The sequence below is a fragment of the Sceloporus occidentalis genome, unplaced genomic scaffold, assembly GCF_023333645.1.
Source record: "Sceloporus occidentalis isolate IW3139 unplaced genomic scaffold, rSceOcc1.0.p SCAF_204, whole genome shotgun sequence".
Lineage (NCBI taxonomy): Eukaryota > Metazoa > Chordata > Lepidosauria > Squamata > Phrynosomatidae > Sceloporus > Sceloporus occidentalis.
The window spans coordinates 809,256-822,855 of record NW_028317184.1 but is presented as its reverse complement, the minus strand read 5'-3'; the positions used below and the strand labels follow the sequence as shown (position 1 = coordinate 822,855).

The following is a 13,600-nucleotide window of genomic DNA, read 5'->3' as shown; positions in this document are numbered from 1 at the left end:
TAAGTGGTGTCCCTCAGGGTTCTGCTCTGGGACCAATTTTATTCAACATACTTATAAATGACCTGGCAGTAGGCGTTGAAAGTCATGTTTCTGTGTTTGCAGATGACACTAAACTAGGTAAAGTTATACAGGGTGAGCAGGATATTACTGTGCTGCAGAGGGATCTAGATAGACTGGGGGACTGGGCAGATGAAATTCAATGTAGATAAATGTAAAGTTATGCACTTCGGGGTAGCGAATGCACAAGCAACCTATACCCTAAACGGTAGTGAATTAGGGGTAACGACAAATGAGAAGGATTTGGGAATTGTTATAGACAACAAACTAGGCAACAATGTGCAATGTCAGTCAGCAGTTGCTAAGGCCAGTAAGGTATTGTCATGTATAAAAAGGGGCATCAAGTCGCGGGATAAAGATATAATTTTGCCTCTGTATAAATCAATGGTAAGGCCGCACCTTGAATATGCTGTGCAATTTTGGGCACCTATTCTAAAGAAGGATATCATAGCACTAGAAAGGGTGCAGAGGCGGGCTACAAAATTAATAAAAGGAATGGAGCACTATAGTTATGAAGAAAGGTTAACTAATTTAAATCTGTTTAGTTTAGAAAAACGTCGCCTCAGAGGGGATATGATAGCATTATATAAATATATTCGGGGCCAATACAAACCATTGTGTGGAAATCTGTTCATAAACAGGACTATGCATAGGACACGTGGTCATGCGTTCAGACTGGAAGAAAGGAGATTTAGACTAAAGCAGAGGAAAGGGTTTTTTACAGTAAGGACAATAAGGATGTGGAATTCTCTGCCTGCAGAGGTAGTTTTATCGGAGTCTGTACAGACGTTTAAACTGCAACTGGATGGATACCTGGATAAACATAATATTCAGGGATATAATCTTTAATTATGGGGAAACAGCTTATTGATCCAAGGAGAAATCTGACTGCCATTTTGGGGTCAAGAAGGAATTTTTTTCCCTGGTTAGTGCAAAATTGGAAAGAGCGAAACCGGGGTTTTTTTTGCCTTCTTTTGGATCAACAGCAACAAATTAACAGATATAGGAAAGGCTGAACTTGATGGACGCATGTCTTTTTTCAGCCTATATAACTATGTAACTATGTAACCCCCTATATGGCGTGCACGCCAGCCCCTTTAATTTCATTAGACGCCGGCGGCCGGAAGAGGCTTTCAATCCCGTTCTCAGCCGCTCAGCAGCTGTTTTGAATGTTGGTCTGCCAGCCAACATTCAAAACAGCCGCTGAGCGGCTGCGAATGGTATTGAAAGCATCCTCCGGCTGCTGGTATCCCAGTGGGCCAGCCCGGCCCTGGCCTCACCCTTCCTCTGCCCCTGCAAAGCGGGACGGGGTAGGGGGGCATGCAATGTACAGGGCCGGCCTTAGGGGTGTGCGACCGCACAGGGCACCATGGCAACAGGGGCGCCGTCCGGGACTTAAATTACAACATCGTTTGTTTTTTTTGTAACTTTATTTAACATGGAGGATGTTAAATAAAGTTAAACAAAAAAAAAACGGTGTTTTCATTTAAGTCCTGGCCAGGGGCGCCGAGTGGTTGCTCGTGAAGTTTTCCTCAACCGCTCGGAGCCCCTCACTCTCAGTGACTCCGTCGCAGTGCCGGCGTTTCATGCTGAGTGCCAGAATTATTTTGGCGCTCAGCTGTGAAGCGCGCACCGCGGCAGAGCGGGAAGACGGACGCCTCCCGCTCCCACCGCAGGACTCCGGCAACAAGGTAAGTAAGGATAGGGGGTAGATATATTGATAAGGGGCAGGGGGGGTAGATAGTGATAAGGGGCAGGGGGGGAGGCAGTGAGAAGGGGCAGAGGGGGAAGGGCAGTGAGAAGGGGCAGAGGGGGAAGGGCAGTGAGAAGGGGCAGAGGGGGGAAGGCAGTGAGAAGGGGCAGAGGGGGGAGATTTTTTCCTTTCTTTTTTGGGGGGATGGGGGGGCACCAGAGGAGTAGTCCGCACAGGGCGCCAGAACACTTAGGGCCGGCTCTGGCAATGTACCATTGTTTTCGAAAAACAAATAGTTTCTAAGCTTTACTCGTGAAACATAGAAAGTCACTTTACTCATGTCATTGTGGATTATAAACAGAACACTCACATTTAAAGCCTAGGATGGATTTTAGAACATCACATTTTTTTTTTACAAATCACAATTTAGTCTTGTTAAAAACATAAACAGAAAGCCAATATCACTAAATATGTACCTCTTGGAAAATAATCCATACACATGCTATCCCATGTAATCCGGGTTAGGAATTCAGTCCCTAAAAGATGTACAAACTCTGCATAGGGTGTCAGGTCATTATCAGTTGGATGACTAGCACCTACCATAGCAATTCCCTGTCCTGGATCCCTTGCATCGCATTATCCACTTATTGTCTTGATATCTGAGAAACAAATTATAAGGAATTGATAAAATAATCATGTACAGTTTACCATGCCATACACACACATGGTCACTTTAGCAACATTTCAAAGCACACTAAGAAACATGAACACATATAATTGAAACTTAAATTACACGTTTTAAAATGTAAAAAAAATACATGAAAATATACTCACTTCAATGTAACTGCCATCTCTTAGAAGTAGTTATTCTCCCCACCAGCAGTCATAACGTTGGGTATTTGGCCGTAGTTCTCCTGTTTCTGCACCTGGAATGTTCTTGCCTTGGATTCAAATAGTAGCATTATTTTTTACAGGCAAACCCAATATTTGTCTTCCTACCGGTGGGTTTTACCCTGGTCTCTTGGCCTTGCCCTTCCCTTTGCAAGCTTCCCTTTTCTGCCCCTTCCCTACACTTTCCTCCTTGCTGGCCTGCTCCCTACCCCTGCCCTCTTACTCCCTCTCTACCCATGACTCATCTCTGGCATGGACGCCTTAGCTATTTTGCGTAAGCGTTTCATGACCTCCCTAGACCCCACTTGTTTTTTTTAGATAACTAAAAATCTCCTCTGACCCTTAATACTGGTTCTAGCTAATAGTTGGTTGGCTATTGTGAGGAGTCCGGTATGCAGGAAGAAGCACCGAAGAAGGTTCTAGGAGCACTGTATATATGATCGTGCCCTAAACTGAAGCAAGCCGAGGTATCAGAGAAGCAGCAATCCGTAATGCAAGCCAGGGTCAGGGTATCCAGAAATATATCAGAGTCCGTTAAGCAAGCCAGGGTCAGGGTATCCAGAAATATATCAGATTCAGTTTAAACAAGCTGGGGTCGAAAACAATAAGCAGAACTCAAACACAGGAACATTCAGAGGAAATATACCAACTTTTCCCGGGCTGGATGACGTCACCGGGAGCGCAGAGAAAAAAGGGGCAGGGGTCGCACGCGGCGGCCAGTTTCAGCAAGGACGCGGCGGAGGACCGACCCGCAGGTATTTTGGTGAGTGGCTGTGGGTCGGTTGCTGACAGTTATATATATCAGTTTTCATATTATGTCATGTTTGCAAGTCAACTAAGACCTTGATTAAACATTTAAAATGTAAATATTCAAATATTTTTAACAGTAGGTGAGAGCAAGTATCAAGCACTTTTATTAATGCTTACCTAGACGATGAAAAAGCTGTATGTAGTCCTAATCAGCTTAGTTATGATAAAATCTGTGAAGACAAGTGTCACGGAAGCCTCCGTGACTTGGGACTTGGGCGGCGCCTGGAGGCTGTATCTAGAGATCCGGAGCTCTCTAGATCCCAGTTTCACCCTTCCTCCTGCCTGTCTGACCAGTATTATTGGTTCTGATGGCAGGATTGTGTTCATGTGCTTGTTGTGTGCTGTTATAACTAATTTGCATATGATCTTCATGTTGTTTTACATATGGTGTGATGCATGCTGGTTGTAACTCACCACCACCTTATTGAAAAGCTCTTGGAGGCTGGTGGTGATTGCTTCCTCAATAAAGTGAGTTCCTGTTTTACCTCAATGCGACTCTTGTCTTGTTATTGGGGTAAGTCTCGGTGCTGGGTAAAGCACTGTATTGCTATACATCTGTATACTACAGTGCTGCCGAGGTCCCGAAGAGCTACGATTCTTGCTGTCTCCGTTGCTAGTCCTGCCTGACGGTGGAAGTTTCGTGTTTCCCGTGGCCATGGGGAGAAGAAAGGATTGTCTGGTGGGTGTACCCAGTCGGGGTACAGGTCGTTCCCGTCACAACAAGTATATATTAGATATGTGCAGATGACGAGAGAAGATACAGTATTAAGGACTGAAGATTGAAAATAGAATAGATAAGAGAGAGAAGAAAAGGGAGAAGATGAAGCAGAAGCAGACAGTAGGGAATTTAGAGAGCGTGAGAGAGAGTGAGAATGTGAGAGGGTGCGAGTGAATGTGGACCCACAAATTTTGTCTGATTCGTGGGGGGTCTGGCCTTATTGTCAGGGCTTTGTACAAATCATAGAATTCGTAAATTTTCAATTTGTACGAATCTGAATGCACAAGTCTCATTTCAATCCTGTCACTCCTAATACACAAATCTGTAAACTGAAGGACCATCCTAGACATCCTATTGGCACCCAACAGTTCTCCTATATGAAATGCCCTAAAGTACACAAGCACAAAAGTCACCCCAAATAAACTTCCTCATATATTGAAGAACAAACCCTTATTGAAACCCCACTCATGTTGCATAATTACGCAGAAGAGACTGTACTTCTCCGGTCAAAGGTCCTAAAACCCCTGCGGTAACAATTTATCATTTGGGCCACAATTAAATGTTTTGTAATGTCAAAACCCATGGTGAACTTAAGATAAAAAGCAAGAGTAGTGAATTAGTGAATGCCCCATAGCCATAGCACTTAGCAAACTCTTCACCACTAACCATAACAAAACAGCAACTCTTGCTTCCTCGCCAGACAAATTGCCAGCATACGCTAAGAACTCTAACCGTTGTGACCAGACTTGATATGCAAACCATTTCTCTTGGACCAAACATCACTGTATGAGTGTATTCACATGCTGGAAGCTAGACTCCTTATCCATTCAGAAATATGCATGCCCCTAGGATCTGCCGATGGAGCCAGTTCCCCAAACCAGACCAGCTGTTAACAAAACAGAGTATCATCAAAAAACTGGCTTAGCAAGTGCACAACTGCCACTGTTCACTTGTGATATGAACAAAATGTGCTGCCTTGACCCCAGCTGCCACCAGGGGGCATAACTAGAAAGCACAGAGACTTATTTTAAAAATGTGCCTTGCAGCCCCTGACTTCATCAAGCAACATGTCCCACAGTGCCACATTTCCCCCAAACAGCTTATTCCCAAAGAGCTTGTTTGTAGCAAATTTGTTCCCAGGTAGCTTGTTTGTGCCATCTTTGTCTCTTTTGTCTTTTGCCACCTTTGGCCCCAAACAGCTTTTCAGTGTCATATTTATCACCACACAGGTTGTCAGTGCCCCAAATCATCCTGTCTGTACCATCTTTTCCCCCAAACAGCCTTTTGTGCCATTTTTGCAACCAAGCAACTTGTCAATGCCCCCAAACACATTGCCTGTGCCATTTCGTCTCCAATCAGATGATCTTTACATTCTCTGTACCACTAGCACTATTACCCACACCTAAAAGTTTTAAAGAGACGGACACGTGGGACAAGCGGTCGTGACTCCTGCAACCATAAATGTTTAGCCCTTGCTGTCCGTCCCTATGGAAATACAGGTATATCCACAAAAAAGGTAACAGGATGCCACCCAGTGGCGTCAGCAGGGGGGCCAGAGGGGGCCATGGTCCCCCTACATCATGCTGTGCCCCCCTGTGTGCCTCCCAATTTAAGTACCGTCTTTTTTTGTGCAGCCATGATAGATGCGGAGGGGAGAGAGAGGCGGCAATCGGTCGCTTAGGAATACGTTTTCAGCTACCATTTGGCGGCTCTCACTCTGCTCCGCGAGGCCTCTGTCTTGGTCGCGGTGCCGGCATTTCATGCTGAGCACGAATATATGAAGTCTTGCGCTCCCATCTTCTACAAGGTAAGTGAAATTCAAAGGGAGGAGAGGGTAGATAGTGAAAAGGGGGAGAGGGGGTAGATAGTTAGAAGGGGGTAGATAGTGAGATGGGGGAGAGAGGGTAGATAGTTAGGAAGGGTAGATAGGGAGAAGGAGTGAGAAGGGGTAAATAGGGAGAAGGAATAAGAAGGCAACAATAGTATAAGCAGGCAGGGTGTTTATGGGACAAAGATGGCACAGGTAGCGTGTTTATGGGACAAAGATGGCGTACGCTCGGCTGTTTGGGGACAATGTTGACTCATGCTGGGCTGTTTGGGGACAAAGATGGCACGTCCTATGTTTGTGTAATTTGGGTGCTGGGCAGGTTCTATGTGGGCAATGTGGATGCCAGGGCTGGCTTTGGGGTATGCAACCTGTGATCTATGCCTGTAAGTTAGGGGGGTTTATCTATATGCTAAATGCCAATTTTTAATGTTATTCTGTTGATCTATATCTGCTATGCTATGTTTCCATACATTATTTATGTTTACCTGCAAATACAGGGTTTGTATGTCTTATTCAGTTGATCAATACCTGGAGTGCCGTTTTCATGTGTTGTTTATTTGATCTATACCTTCAGTGCTGAGTGTACATGTGATTTCCAGTTGATCTATACCTGCAATGCAGGGTTTGTGTTATTCTGTTGATCTATACCTGCAATGCTATGTTTCCATACATTATTTATGTATACCTGCAAATTCAGGGTTTTTATGTCTTATTCAGTTGCACGTGCTGTTTCCATATGTTGTTTATTTGATCTATGCCTGAACTACAGGGAGTAAGTAAAAGAGAGGTGTGGTTTAGTGAATGAGGAGACAAAGAAACTCTGGGGATGATTACGGGGGAGATGACCTCTCAATGTCATGGTGCAATCAGAAGGAGCGAAGACTGTACTGACTCTCGCAGTCTTCCCCTGATCTGCAGTCAGTGTGGCAAATATTTTCTTTTTTGGTGTGGTAGCGGAGGGAGTGATTGCATGCTAGGGAGCGTGGAGCAGGGCCCAAGGAAATGCTTGGGTAGTGTCAATTTTTTTCACTATAAAATATATTGGCAACATGGGCTAATATTTAAATATACAGTATCTCACAAAAGTGAGTACACCCCTCACGTTTTTGTAAATATTTTATTATATCTTTTCATGTGACAACACTGAAGAAATTACGCTCTGCTACAATGTAAAGTAATGAGTGTACAGCCTCTGTAACAGTGTAAATAACTCAACACACCGTCATTAATGTCTAAACCTTGGCAACAAAAGTGAGTACACCCCTAAGTGGAAATGTCCAAATTGGGCCCAATCAGCCATTTTCCCTCCCCGGTGTCATGTGACTTTTTAGTGTTACAAGGTCTCAGGTGTGAATGGGGGGCAGGTGTGTTAAATTTGGTGTGCCCCACCTAAATATGAAAGCTGAGACGCCACTGGATGCCCCTTAGAACATACCTAAACATCTTGATTTTTTTGCAGCGGCAGGGACATCTCTGCTGCATGGGAGATCATCAGGCAGCCTGGACTCTCCCCTGTTAGCAGAAGGCAGCAAAGTTTTACATCATTAAAAAAAAAATTTAATATGAATTAAAAAAAGAGAATTTTATAGGGAGGCTCCATCTGCAAGACAGATCCCCAAAATGATCTCTATACATTTTGCATTAGAAAAAGACTTAAAACGAGAATAATAAAAGTGTAATATATATATATATATATATATATATATATATATATTATTTAATAAATTAATAATATTCGTTAGCCCCATTACTACAAATAAATATATAAAAAAGTAACCCCCCCCCCAATTCCTAAGCTAGTAGTATAAAAAATACAATATATGGTAATATGTGAAGGAAGAAAGGGCCCTCTAGAAAATCTTCTATTCTATTTTAGTATAGTTTTTTTTTACATATCAGACACTAATAATTATTACATTTTTCATATTTATATTATTTTAAAAGAGGCATTACTTGTTCTAAGCAAAATAATTTATATTTTGTGTTGGTACAATAAATATGGAAAAAATTTATAGTGGTTTTAACAAGTTTATTGTTAAAGATTAGAAAATAAATCCCATCCTTCAAAAAAACTCAGTCCCAAAGAGTTTCGGTCTTTAGTTTAATTTATAAAAACAGAATATGTGCTTTTTGTTTTATATTAGTCTTTGTGCATATGAAAGCCTGTAAGTTAGTCCCTCAGCAATGAGATGAAGTTTGATTGATTACTAATAAGCACTTTCAATTAGACTAAACAAAACACACACAAAAAAGAATTAGAGTTCAGTTTATAGTAGCCTAATAATGTGAATATACAGAAATATACATGATATTGAATTGTTTGTTTCCTACTTGATTTTTATGAGTTTCCTTATGGATTTTTTAATTTTAGTATTCCTTAAACTATATATTAGGGGATTGAGCATAGGAATGAAAACAATGTATAAAAGTGACCACATTTTTCCCCCATAAGTATCAGTTGATTTAGTTCTTAGATATGTTAAAGTTGCTGATCCATAGAACAAGCTGACTGATGTTAGGTGAGATCCACATGTAGAAAATGCCTTTTTCCTGCCAACTGCAGAAGGTATTTTTAGCACAGTAACAATAATACGAATGTATGATACTAAAATAAGCAAGAAGGGTAAGGGTATGACCAATGAACTGTATATCAAAATGGCAATTTCATTTGCAAAAGTATCAGCGCAAGCTAACCTCACCACAGGTAGTATATCGCAGAAGAAATGGTCAATTATGCCTGACTTACAGTAGGGGAGGCTGAAAACATAGGAAATTTGACCCAGTGATAGAAGCATCCCAGCCAGCCATGATCCCACTAAAAGATCAAGACATTTTTTGTTTGTAATTATAGTTGTATAACGAAGAGAATGGCAGATGGCCACATATCTGTCATAGGCCATAAATGCAAGAGTGAAACATTCTGTGGTACCAAGAAAACAGAAGAAATAGAGTTGAGCAGCACATCCTATAAAAGAAATAGCTCTGTTTTTGCTTAAAATGTCTTTGAGTATTCGTGGGACGGTCACTGATATATAGACAATCTCGGTAAGAGACAAGCTTCTGAGAAACAGATACATGGGAGACTGAAGCTGAAGCTCTAAGGTCACTGTGGCAATGATCATCATGTTGCCGATTAATGTGATAGTATAGATTAGCAAAAATATTCCAAAAAGTCCTGATTGAAAGTTCAGATCATCAGAAAATCCCTGGAGAATAAATTCTATGATTTGGGTGTCATTTATTTTGGCCATGGGTTTTAATCTACCATAGAAAAGAAAATAATGTAACATATTAATAGGATCGTTTGCCCATAAATTAAAATTATGTTTGTTTGGTTTTTACCATACTCCAAGCACAAAAGAGGTTTTCTTTTGTACATACAGAGCTAAATGCTGTAATGCAGATAATCTAAATCTATCAGATGTAGATATTCATAATCCAGGACCGAGAAGGGAAGCTTCATTGTTACCATACCAGTATGGATAGCAGATCACAGAAAACAAAGTAACAGCAGCGATTTTCTTAATCGCATGAATGTTTACAACTACCATTTAGGTTCTGAAAGCCAGAAGAAATGAACAGCTGTTTCAACATAGTAAGCAGGCTTGGAGGACTCAAATAACACATTTGGTTTGTTCTAACTGTGCTAATGTGTTTATACAGTATATTTATAATTTTAGGCTACAGGTATATGAACATATTGTATGGATGTATTGTAATAAATGATTTAGACTACTTGACTGTATACCACCTTCCTCACAGGATCTTTAAAATCACAGGATAATTTAAAATGCATCACAAATAAATGTTGTTTCATAAAATATTCAAAATCTTATCTGCCTTCTGACTTTAGTAATGATTACATTGAAAAAAAATGCTAGCAACAAAAAGGTAGTTTGTATTTATACTTATTATGTCTTAATGTACTTTTCCTAATCTGTTTTTAAGTTATCAATTTGGGATAAATGTTATCAAGTGACACACCACTGGAAACAAGGAAATGATGCGTATACTAAGCCAAGTAGTATCATAAGATAGCTAAGAAAGATTAGAAAAGATTTTATAGCAACAAATGTTGCCTTTTCAATGCACAAGTCATTAATAATGTAGCATGTTCCATAAACATAAATTACACCATGGCAAGTAACAATTAAAAATATATTTAATATTGCTTGACATATATTAAATGTGATAGATTATCTGTGGTAGCTTGTAAATGTAAAATAAGCACAATAATAAATAGTTGTAAACTCATGCTAATATGTTAATAAAACAGCAGTCAACACTTTACAGCTTTTTAATCTATCACAAATATATGATTTTTGAAATATGGTATTCTTTTATAGGGTCAGCAGGGCGTTCTTAACAATCATATTTTAACTAACCTTGAGTTGAATAGACTCAAGAATACCTTGAGAATAAGGTCTCAATAACACTTAGAACATTTTAATTTATCTTCTGTATATCTGTGTTCTTCTATGTTGTTCTGTGAACTTCTGTGTTTTCCGGTGAAATGCCTTTTATGCACATGGCCATTCCTTGAGGGCCTAGGGCTGAGGGACTCTCTCATGTGCTGCTTAGAACTTTTCTACTATTTCTTGTTTTTCAATACCCATAGATGTTATGTTTACTGTCTGATATAAGTTAAGTTCTTTGATTTTTTTAAATGTGATATTTATAGAGTGTATCAGTATCATGTAGTATCCATTAACATTTATATCCAAGTTAAAGTTGGGTGATTTTGCTAACATTGGGATGCAAAATAATGATTTTTGTTAAGACAGGAGGCAAATATTATGCATTATCTTCCTTTACTACTCCCATAGCAACAAATAAAAATGTATACAGCATTGAGATAGTTTTACATTCTAAACAGTTTTATAATCTTCAATGGACCAATAGCATGACAACAGAATATATTTTAAAAAATCCTTTCTTCTGCTGTACAAAGGTAACAAAATTATGGAGAACTGAATTTAATGAAGTGATGATCTTTAACCACTTTTCTTGAGATATAATGAACTTTTGACCTAAAAAAACATAGAAGAAAGAAAAAAAGGGGGATTAGTAAATATCAAAGGGAGGGATAATATTTGACTCCTGCCTTTACTAAAATCATTATTTTAGTAAAGGCAGGAGGCTTCATATTATGCAAGTTTAAAGCACATATCAAAGATATAGAAGCATGAGGAACATGTTTCAAATAAAACTCTTTATAAGTAGATTCTCTAGACCAGTCCACTGCTCTAAGAATATCCTTAAGTCCAACTCCCCAAGAGAATGCCTTAGGGGCAGAGGCGTAACTACTGAAAATAGCGCCTATGGCAAGCACTGAAATTGCGCCCCTGTCCAAATATCTAAAACCCATTTACTAGCCCCTGCTGCCCATATATATATAAATATCAGTCCCTGCTGCCGATAGCAGGTATAGATCAACACACAAACCCAGATCAATTGAAATTCACTTGTGATCTCAGCACTGAAGGTATATATCAAATAAACAGAATCAGACATACAAATCCTGTATTTGCAGGTATACAATAATAATATATGAAACGTAGCATCGCAGGTATAGATCAGATAAATACATGGAAACAGCATTGCAGGTATTAATTAACTGAATAAGACATATTAACCCTGTATTTGCAGGTACACATAAATAATGTATGGAAACATAGCATAGCACATGTGGATCTACAGAATAACACAAACCTAGCTTTGCAGGTAAAGATCAATTGGAATTCACGTAAAAACACGGCATTAAAGGTATATTTAAAAACCCCTAAATTACAGGCATAGATCACAGGTTGCACACCCCAAAGCCAGCCCTGGCGTCCACACTGCCCACATAGAACCTGACCAGCACCCAGATAACACACATTAGATTTGCAATCTTTGTCCCCAAATAGCCCAGCACAAGTCAACTTTGTCCCCAAACAGTCCGGCCTGTGCCATCTTTGTCCCATATACACCCTGCCTGTCCCATCTTGGTCCCCAAGGCTCAAACCTCCTGCTAGTGCCATATTTGCCCTTCCACAATTATACATCTATGATACACAAACACTTTTACAGTCACTCACTAATTCACACTTTAATTCAGACAACTCATCCACACATTAACTCATGCTCTCCCTCATTCAGACAACTCATCGACACATTAACTCATGCTCTCCCTCATTCAGACAACTCATCCACACATTAACTCATGCTCTCCCTCATTCAGACAATACATTCACATATTAACTCATGCTCTCCCTCATTCACTCAATGCATCCAGATATTAATGCACACTCTTTACTTATATCTACCCCCTCTCCCTCCCTTATCACTTTTTACCCCCCTCTCCCCCTTATCACTTTCTACCCCCCTCTCCCTCCCTTTTCACTTTCTACCCCCCTCTATCACTTTCTACCCCCCTCTCCCTCCCCTATCACTTTCTACCCCCTCTCTCTCCCTTATCACTTTCTACCCCCCTCTCCCTCCCTTATCACTTTCTACCCCCTCTCACTCCCTTATCACTTTCTACCCCCCTCTCCCTCCCTTATCACTTTCTACCCCTCTCCCTCCCTTATCACTTTCTAACCCCCTCTCCCTCCCTTATCACTTTCTAACCCCCTCTCCCTCCCTTATCACTTTCTAACCCCTCTCCCTCCCCCTACCCACTATATACCCTCTCTCCCTATCCACTATATACCCTCCCCCCACCCATTATATATCCTCTCCCCCCCTACCCACTATATATCCTCTTCCCCCCCACCCACTATATATCATCTCCCCCCACCCACTATATACCCTCTTCCCCCCACCCACTATATACCCTCTCCCCCCTACCCACTATATGCCCCCCACCCACTATATACCCTCTCCTCCCCTACCCACTATATATCCTCTCCCCCTACCCACTATATACCCTCTCCCCCCACCCACTATATACCCTCTCCCCCCCACCCACTATATACCCTCTCCCCCCACCCACTATATACCCTCTCCCCCCACCCACTATATACCCTCTCCCCCCTACCCACTATATACCCTCTCCCCCCCTACCCACGATATATCCTCTCCCCCCTACCCACTATATACCCTCTCCCCCCCACCCACTATATACCCTCTCCCCCCCTACCCACTATATACCCTCTCCCCCCTACCCACTATATACCCCCTCCCCCCCGTAGTTCTCTCACCTTGAAGTCCAGCAAGGGAGCACGATGCTGCTGTCATCCTGCACCGCTCGCTGGTGCCCGCTGCTTCACTGCTGAGCGCCGTAATATGACGTCATATTTCGGCGCCCAGCAGTGAAGCAGCGGGCACCAGCGAGCGGCTTTTAAACGTTGTCTTCTTTTTTTTGATGCGGGGGAGAACGAGGGGCGCCGAGCGGTTGCTAGGCGCCCCTCTCTCTCCTCCGCATCAAAAAAAAAAAGACAGCGTTTAAAAGCCGCTCGCTGGTGCCCGCTGCTTCACTGCTGGGCGCCGAAATATGATGTCATATTACGGCGCTCAGCATGAAATGCCGGGACCGGGACGGAGGTAGAGGCCTCGTGGAGGCGCCCCTCTCTCTCCTCCGCATCAAAAAAAAAAGACGGCGTTTGAAAGCCGCTCACTG

The 13,600-nt window shown here is 41.6% G+C and overlaps 1 protein-coding gene across 1 annotated transcript; it reads right to left on the bottom strand.

The window, feature by feature from the left end:
• Nucleotides 1-8,324: 8,324 nt before the first annotated feature.
• LOC149277994 (olfactory receptor 10A7-like) lies at nt 8,325-9,248 on the bottom strand. The gene has a single exon (XM_089502487.1). It carries the CDS (start codon nt 9,246-9,248, stop codon nt 8,325-8,327), a length of 924 nt encoding a protein of 307 aa, XP_089358613.1.
• Between the last annotated feature and the right edge of the window lie 4,352 nt (nt 9,249-13,600).